Source organism: Gekko japonicus, unplaced genomic scaffold (genome assembly GCF_001447785.1).
Source record: "Gekko japonicus isolate JY-2015 unplaced genomic scaffold, Gekko_japonicus_V1.1 scaffold590, whole genome shotgun sequence".
Taxonomy (NCBI): Eukaryota; Metazoa; Chordata; class Lepidosauria; order Squamata; family Gekkonidae; genus Gekko; species Gekko japonicus.
Window position 1 is genome coordinate 220,258 of NW_015161968.1, and position 9,534 is coordinate 229,791.

Sequence of the window (9,534 nt, forward strand, 5' to 3'; positions counted from 1 at the left end):
ATTGTGTGTGAAAAGAAACAAGAGTGAGTTTTAGGGAAACATGCCTTCGCCCAGAAGAATTCAATTACTGAAATGTACAGAGAGGAAAATACAGTGCAAAATTCACAAGAAAAAGCACATTCCTCTCCTTCTAAAGCCAGTTTGGACTTACTACTGCACTACTTATAACTTCAAAGACAAAAGGTTATGTCCAAGCGCCACTGTTCTTTGGAGAGAAGTCCCACTACACATCACCACCAAAATGGAAATGGCAAGAGCATTGCATCTAAGCAAGCCTCAAGAGGTTGACGTTTTGGCCTCTGTTATATCACGTATGCATTTATAAATGGTAGATTTGTTATAGTAGAACCAAAACATACATTCTAGGTCACACCAGAGACAAACCCCCCTCACACTACAGTTTATTATAGTGCAAAGGCAGTTAACAACTTGTCAGAATCAGATGAGAAGTTGAAGTCAGAGTTGTAGAAAAACGCTTGGCGCAGCCAAATGAGTTACAATTATGCAAGAACTGCATTCTTGCCCCTTGAGTTTTAAGATAAAGCCAGTCAAAACAGCAACTGCAGATATAGACAATTTATTAAACATTACTATACAATTAATACTCCTGGCCTGAAAATAGCACAGTCCCTCCAGTCTACAAATATTATTGGGTCCTGGAAAATATTAGGTTTTAAAAGTTTTAAAGCTGTCTCTCAGCTAAACTCGCATGATAATAAATGCTCAGTATTTACATTGTTCACCTATGTAGAAAGCAACTGTTAAAAAACCACATACAAACCCCCAACAAATGCGTGTAATCAATTTTTGTAAACTTCATGTTTAACATTTTTTTAAAATACCAAAAATATCCAGAAGCTGAATTAGCATTCTACTTTAAAAATAATAATGGTAGGATAAAGGAAATTTTATTAACCTATTGGCCTCTCTTCCCATAAATACACACAGTAGTTTTTACTGGGTGATATTGGGTCCTTGTAGCGGCAAAATCCACATACAAACACATCTTGTGCCTCTGTGGATGTATGTTTCTTTTTGCTGGGTATTACATCAAAACCCAACACTTTTACATCACCGTATTCACTAAATTGGCTAAATGTCTCTTTTGATGCAAATAAGGATTTGCATTCACTGCCACCTGTTGTCATGCATGATTAACCGCTTGCATTTAGAGATGGGATTGGGGCCTAGAATTTATTCACAATCCCCTTTCCTCTTTTACTGGGAAACCGTGAACAGGAACTGTGGAGCTGGAACTTGATGGGCAAGAATCAGAGCTGGTTTACAGCTTCATTTGCATGGGCGGAAGGTGGACGGATGGTGAGGGTGTACAGACTGGGAACCAGCGAAGGACTACGTACCAGTGAGAGGAAGAGCAACAGGGCGGAGGGGACCTCCCACAAAAGATCTGGAGGGATGACACTTTACTGCATATTTATATTAGTGGTGCTACCGTTCTTACAGCTCTACACTTTTTAAAAAACAGCAGCCAACTACAGGAAAACAGGTACTCTAAGGACCATTACATAGAAAGTGGAATTCCCCAGAAGAAAACTGTATGAATCCCATTATACATGATAAATCCACATGTAAATTTTACTGCATCTTCACATAACAAAGTTAGCATGTCTTGTAAATGCAGTGAAAGGCACTTGTGTGAAGAAAACATATAGGAAGTTATCTCTGTGAATCACATCTAGGGAACACCTTCTGTACTATACTGCTCAGTAGTAAAATTATTTCAAACATTTTTTCCCAAAAAAATCCTTTATTGATGCAAGGATTAGGATTTCTTTTTAATAGAGCAAGTTCTGTATTTCTAGAATAGACGTAATATCACAATTCAATCTGAAAATTTCACACCTGTCTCAAATAATAGCATCCAACGACCCCCTACTCACAAAACCAGTTTTTACTACAATGGTGAGGTCACTTGCACAAAATAATAAATGATGCTCACTAATCCCAGGGCAAGAAAAATCTAGTTCTGCTCTTGATAAGTTGTTTCATTCTTAAAGACCGAAAAAAATATTATGTGGGTCGCTGGCGAGCACTCCAAAAGCGTCCCATCATTTTAAAATGCAATTATCTCATGTAATGGCCAATTTGTGTATTATATGAGCCAGCAATTTACAGTCCCAGTGGCTATTGGCCCATGAACACAATTTATGAAGCAAGAGCATTTAACAGTGATGGGTACAAGTGAAACACTTCACTTTACTTGCGGCTGATATCACATCTTTCTTGGATCCTGGTACTTAGCATTAATTATTGAAATAGATAGGACTTGTTTCCAAATTAATATACTTAATGAGGGTTCAAGAAGCATCGTATTACAATTAACATTACACATTTTTAAAAATATGTTTACAATGCAAATAACAGTTCTTTAGAAACACAGTTAAGAGGTCAGGTTATCCTCCTTGTCGTCACATGCTGGATGGCCCATGTCATTAGTCCTCTCTTCCCAAGTCCCTCTCCCCCCTTTGAGGTTAATGGAAGTATATTTATACATGCTTCACCTGTATACCACTAACAGTGGCTTTAGTACAACTTAATGGTCCATAAAACTCCGGCTGAACTCATTTATAAAGAAACTGCAGCATTTCAGTTTAAACAAACTTTCTCTGCATTCCAGTTACACTAAGTCTTCTTGTCGAAGTGTGAATTCAGATGTCTTAGAAAATCCTCATTCGATGTTAGAGATGGTGGGAAAACTTTTTGGCAGAATTCACATATTCCAGGCTGATCAAGCTCTGAGTCTGCTGAAGCAATCATCAATAAGTCATTGTCTTGAGTATGATACGGCTCCCAGAGAGGCTGCAAGAAGTGTGTATGGGGGGAGAGTTAGTATTCTGTACAAAATAAACATTCCTTTTTCAATCAGCTAGAGTTTTGTTTGTGGGCATATAACAAAATATACAGTGTGGGATCCAAACAGTTTTTCTATGAATGAAAAATTAGCAGGGGGATCTCCCCTGAACACCCCAAAAAAGCCATGCTAGGAGCCCGCCAGACCTGTGTGCACAAAAGCCATGTGGGATGGATGGGAGCTATTAGCAAGGGAACTGGGCAAGACTGAGTGAAAAATCTGGTTGGATCTAACCCATAAAATATGTCACTTGATTTAAAAATGTACTTTGTTTTTCAATGAAGTTGTTAGAAGTAAAGAACATAAGAACTCATATAATTATTAGTTTTGATTCTAGAAGCGTTTGCTATAAATAACAAAATCCCTAATCAGATAGCATGCAAATTTTCAGGAAATAGAACACACTGAACAGTGCTTTAAAAAGTATATGCTTGTTTTGCTAACTACAACATACAGAATGGATTTTTAATGCATTATGAAATTACTACAGGGTGAAAGAATTTGAAACTACAACAGCTAATTTGGGAGTTAATTATTTCTTTGCTATAATACTTCTTGTAGCCATCTGATCACTATGTATTCTTGAATGAGAATTTTCATTTTGTCTGTATAAGAATGCCAGTGGACAAGTATTTAGCCAGACTCGGTGCCTTTGCTTTTTAAAGATACACACTTTGAATGGCATCAGAACTGCAGCAAGTGTTTTTGGAGGGGAGGAAGGCACAAAGCAAAAGTGTTTGCTATTGTCACATTACTGTATGCTTTTGTTTTATTCCATATTTGCATTAGGACAACAAAGCCAATACATGTTTGGAGCTAGAAATGCAACATGGGTTTGATAGCTCTCTGAGCTATACAGGGTTTATTCTAAGCTTGTCATGAACCCAACACCATCTCCACCTCTCCCCCGCCCTCAATCTGTGAGCACCCCCCCCAACTTCTTCAAACTCAAAGGAAGAAAAGGCACGAAAAATGACAAAGACAGGATTCATATGCACTTTTGATATGTATTACTCTGCATTTATTTTAAAGAAACAACCTAGCTTCTTATGCCCACCTGCACAAAAGTACAATTCCCACTGCAATTTTTTTGCTGTTCACATTACAAAACATTAAAATAAACTCTGGATCTACATTTTGAAGTTCTAGAATCTTAAGAATTCTGAAGCACACTGCTTTGTTAAAAAAACCAAAAAACCAAAACCAGCCACTATTTCTTTTAGGAGTCAGTTCTTTATCTACATAATATGTTGTCACAAGGTCTTCGCAGATTTCTATCATGGCTCTTTCACAATGGTCAGCTATCAATCCTTGCAGAACAGAAGCTAATTAGGTGTAATTACAGCAAGTTCTCCTTACAAACAGTCTACTTTTTGTTGGTGTAAATTGCTTCGGAAAGCTGTCTAGGCACTGATGCGTGTTTTAAATATCACCACGGAAGTGTGCTTTTAATTACTTATTTGCAACTCCACCTTGATTTAATCTGGCAGTTTAATAACTGTAATAGGAAGCATGATTACATGGCCAAAATATACCTGCTAGTCTTATAATATTTGACCAAGCATAGACACCAGTAAAAGGACCACATCTTAAGGTTGTTTGTTCACTGGGGTTAGAGTTTCTGCATAACACTTTGACATACAAACTGCTCCTGTCTAACAAACCATTTTGGCAGGATGAATTTTTTATTGTACAGGTCATTAAGCTATATGATAGTTGTATTTTGGATTCCTTCTAACAATTGTATTTTTACTTACGTGTGTGTGTGCACTATGGGGAATTTCAAGCATATTATTAGAAATCTCAGTTATCATCTGTCTTTTACCTAATTAAAAAGATTCTACTACTACCAAAACCTAAAATTAGGTGGCCTTCTTGAATTATTCAAGGATAAAAGACATTCTCTTTATTAAACTGGAGCCTATTACTCAGTGTTAGAAGGAAAGGTCATCTTACCATTTTCTGTTTCCTATTACAGAGACATACCAGAATCAAAATAGCCTTCAAAAAAACATATATCCTTAACTCATGGCCTCACCGATTACAATTTGCCCTCACTGACACACATATCAGTTGATTATTGTACTGATTCATGATTGCAATCCTAATTATTTTAATGACTTACCCCAAAAAAGCCTATTTGAGTTGTGAGGTGTTGGTGAGCCAAAGTGTAGGATATAAATCTAAAAATCAATCCATGCAAATATTCTTCTAAATAGGCATTATTTAAAAGATTTATCAGAGTTTTAGATTTACATCCCACACTTCCGTACACGAGGGCCTATACAGTTTGGCTCACAATTAAAATCATCTACAGTGTTTTAAGGCAGTAGAATTAGGGTTACAAGTATTCATTCCACACTCTTTAGAATCTGCCTGAGGGGGCTGAAAACATAATAATAAAAATCCAATTAAAAAACTGTAGTTAAAATAACCCAGTACACGAAACAAACTAAAGAAGCAGGTATAAAGCAAAACATCGGTATTTTGAAACAACAACCAAGAAAATCAATTGTATAAAAATCAATATTACAGCAGACATGAAAAGCAAACAGTATAAAAACAGGGGTAGAACAGGACAAGGAAATTAAATTTAGTTTAAAAGCCTGGATAAGGAAAAAAACATTTTTGCCCAGTGCTAAAAGTATGTTGCCATGTAGGTAGCTTCAAGAGCCCGGGCATTCCACAGGTAGATTCGTGTATATATTAACACATTTTGTTTAACTGCTGCCACAAACACATACTTAAAGTGATTCACATAGTATCTTGGCTACTCTCATGTTTGCTTTTCCCCCAAACAAAATAAAACAAAGACGAGCTCTGCTTGATGGACCAGATCTCCAGGTGAGCCATAATGCAAGAGTGCATCAGAAATCCAGTCCATGAGACTTTCTGTTTGGTCCACACTCTGGTTTTCAGCACTACAGTTTCCCACCCAGGTGTTTCAGAAACTGCAATATACTAAGGAAGTGGGATTTTTTTTATATTTAGTGTCTGCAAGGAAGAGCTAAATTTATTACACCAACTGAGAGCCACAGCTCTAACGACTTACGGCTGCCAATTACACTGCATTTAAGTTTCCCCTTCTCATCTTTATTTGTTAACACATGTACTAAGTACATGACAGAAAGTCCTTATAGGGGGTGGGTGGTGGTGGTGGTGGTGGGGAGAATAAAGGAGAGAAATATGAGATCATGCATGGAAGTCAGCATCACTAGGATAATGGCAATGGCAAATCCTTCCTACAAGGACTCGTACGTTTTCAACTATGTGCCTTCCTTCAAAACAGTCCCTTTTAACAACCAGGCAACGTGGTGAACAGCCCAAGGTTTCTTAAACTATATTTGTGGGGCTTGTAACAGGAGCAAGGCTTTGTGTTCCATTTGGAGAAGAGCCTGACGACCAGTCATGCCATTAGACGAATAAACCTGGGGAGAGACCCCTTGTGTCGTTCATGCCATTAGACGAATAAACCTGGGGACTAGAGACCCCTTGTGTCATCACCCCCTTCTCCCTGCATTGCTGCATAGCTTGGAAATTAAAATACTTCCACGGCAAACGACAGTTGGTCATCTGGTTGAAGAATCTGTATGGCTTTGTTCTCTTCTTTCCAAACCAGGATTTCATTCTGGTCTGGAAGGAAAAGAACAAATCACAGTTTATGACTTGGACACAGCAAAGTGTAGTTTGCAATGGATTTGGAGGTGTTTAACGGACCTGGTGTGAGGAAATGAGGCTGAAGATCTCCCAGGCTTGTTCATGGAAGCACAAACAGAGACGCGCTATTATGTCTGACCTAGACCACTGCTGTCACGACCACATCTCAAACTGGTCTTTGTAAAAGACCGAGTCCAGTTTTACAGTGTACAAAAGATGTGGCAATCAGTGAAGGATACTGTCTGCACATCCACTGCAGTTCATCCAGTAATGGGGCCCACAGCCTTTCCAAAACGTCCCTAGAACTGGGAACATTATTTTTAGCAAATGGAATTTTCACACTTTCCTTACTGCTGTTTTGCAAATGGCTCTGCGTTTGTTTCTGTTTACTGTTTCCCTGGATTCAAATTACTGAAATTTATTATTGACCAAAGATTATGTTCAACCTTCCTAAATTAAAATGTATGGCAAACACAGGTAATAATAAAAATAACAAAATATTTAAAGTAATACATGCAGCTTTAGGTTTAGTGGATTCTTAAGTTGCAGAAGCTTCTGGATAAGATGCACAATTTTAATCAGAGGCCTTATGTTCTACATTTCTACATGGATGCAACTAACAAATATTGAAGCCATTTTCTATTGCCAGTTGTCTTTCCAAATGTAAACATAAGACTTCCTGGCTACAACTGAGTTATAGAACTGGCCAGTCACATCCAAAATTGGTACCCTAGACATCTCCTTTTTTGTTGCTGCAAAACTGCAAGTTTTCTAGCCTGACACCCCATATCTTGTGACAGTTTCAACACTAATTCTCCTTCATTTTTAACGTTGTGTCTCTCTGCACCTATTTGCAACCACATTACTAGCTGTCCCATATGTTTTGATATACAATACTGGGTGCCATCTATTGAAAAACAAATATACAGAGTAACTAAAAGAACAAGCAGGAGATATAATGCAGAAAAAAGAGAAAGTAACAAGTAACAGGATGGATGATTTGTAACTCCACAGGGATCATGCAGGTAATAAAAGATGGGTATTTTGTTTTGAAAATTTTATGAAATGTTTTATGTATACCTCAATTATATATCATAAATTGAAAAGCTCTATTGCTATTCTAGAATAAAATGAAATGGAGATGTAATCCCAAGGGTTTTGTGGATACCAGCATAAAATGTTTAAAGAGTACTACGTTGTGAACTTAGGAAGAAAATAAAAATGATTAAATGCTTAATAATTTGCAGAGAGGTAGGTCACAAGGGGTGACTCATAATGTCATGCGTTATGAGCACAAAACATGCTGCCCTGTTCACTCATTTGTTTCCAACAGGATTTTCCAAGTGGAGGTGATGCCAGTGTTAAGGTATCCCGGAGATCATGCCCAAGGATGCACTGACAAAACAGAGCAAAACACAGGTGAGAAGGAGAAGCCAGCACCTCTTCTGTTACAGGTAAGCACGACGGTGCCTGTTCAAACAGTGCCCCAGCACCAGGAGGTGGCAGATTAATAAATAAATAAAAAATAAATAAATAGAAAAGGAGCTGTGATGTGTGTCGTGGACCTCAAGGTGTGTGTGTGTGGGGGGTTAATCACAGAGAACATCCTTTAGAAAAAAGATGCCAGTGTGATCCAAAGGTCCCTTCCTGGGCAGGAGCTCTGACTGACATGCAGACTCTTGCCAAGCATAAAAGGGGCTTTACCACTGACTGTGATTTCAAAGATAGCTACACAGATGTAGAGCTGCCCAAACACTGCAGAGAAGCAGGTATTTGGCTAGAGGCAACCTGAACCATTGTGGTAATATTCGTGTTATTTCTAGATAAATTGTTTTTATGTGGTCTTATCCACATTTGCAACTTTGCATTTGCAGCTACCTTGCGCTTTTACTCCCCCCCCCCCGAAGGGTGGGTGTGCCATAAAAATATTCCTAAATCAGACTGTAGGCTGAAATTTGGTCCAGAGTCTTTAGGTAAGAGAAGGCATACACAAACTGCTGAATTCTTCCTCAAATGGAAAAGAAGCCCGTAAACTTGCCACCTGGTTTAAGAAAATAACTGCAGCATCAAATAAAGACTTCAAATGGGGACCCCACTAGCTGCTCAGCCGAAGCAAAATGCCAAATCACCGCATTATGGTGGTGATCATTTGTCTTAACTCCTTGAATCAGTAGAAAAGAGAAAGTGCTTTCGTGAGTCACCGTTCACTTCTTTGAATCAGAATCCTTGACAAGGTTGCAAACAGAGTACAGGTTAAGTTAAATAAATGCATCTGATTGCAATCTATTTTACATTTTACAGAATTATCATGTGTAAATGCAGAACGAATAAAAAAACAACAACTAGATACCTGCTGAGATGCATCGACAGTTCTCTCGTTAGCTTCTAAAGAGGGAAAGGCTCCGAAATTGTTTAAGTACGGTGCTTTAAATCCAGGCGCTTTGTCCAAAGGACTCTGCAAGAGCACGTTTGTGTGGGTCGAGGGTTTGGTTTTGCTCGCAACCAACAGGTTATGCACAGTCGGAGTAAAGGGGACAGAACTGCATTCCTCAAACAAATGACATGTCGCTTCGCTGAAGTTCACAGCCGGATCGCCGAGCTCCGTGTCGAACTGTGGATCCGGAAGCAAGCATTCAGGCACCACCACACAGGGAACTGGCGGAGTATCTGGTGTGCTCTGCAAAAAAGTAGAGTCACTGTCTGTAGGTGGGAACTTGACACTCAGTTTAGAAAGGGACTCTACAGAGTTCTCTTCCTCATCTGGGCCCATGCCTCTCGGGGTGATGGACGGGAAGTGTGGAACAAGGTCTCTATTGATATCCTTTTTAACCCAAGGGTTACAAAGATCATCTGCATGTTCATCAGTACACTGAATAGGCTTGGAGAATGGAATTTCTGTAAAGGCAGATGCAAAAGTAAATGGTTATATAGTATCTAAGAGCCTTGGTTCATGTACATTCTCTTCTAAGCTAAACTGCTTGTCCCTCCCCCCCCCCCCGCCCAAC

At 38.7% G+C, this 9,534-nt stretch overlaps 1 protein-coding gene across 2 annotated transcripts in view; it reads right to left on the reverse strand.

Annotated features, from left to right (window-relative positions):
* Positions 1–569: 569 nt before the first annotated feature.
* Positions 570–9,534, reverse strand: part of TANK (TRAF family member associated NFKB activator) — a 48,095-nt gene continuing 39,130 nt past the window's right edge. For both annotated transcript variants that reach the window (XM_015429638.1, XM_015429637.1), the window contains exons 9-10: positions 8,880–9,424; positions 570–2,820 (exon numbers count right to left, since the gene is read on the reverse strand). In XM_015429638.1, coding sequence (XP_015285124.1) covers positions 2,644–2,820; positions 8,880–9,424 — 722 coding nt within the window. In that variant the 3' untranslated portion in view covers positions 570–2,643. The remainder of the gene's footprint in view (positions 2,821–8,879; positions 9,425–9,534) is intronic.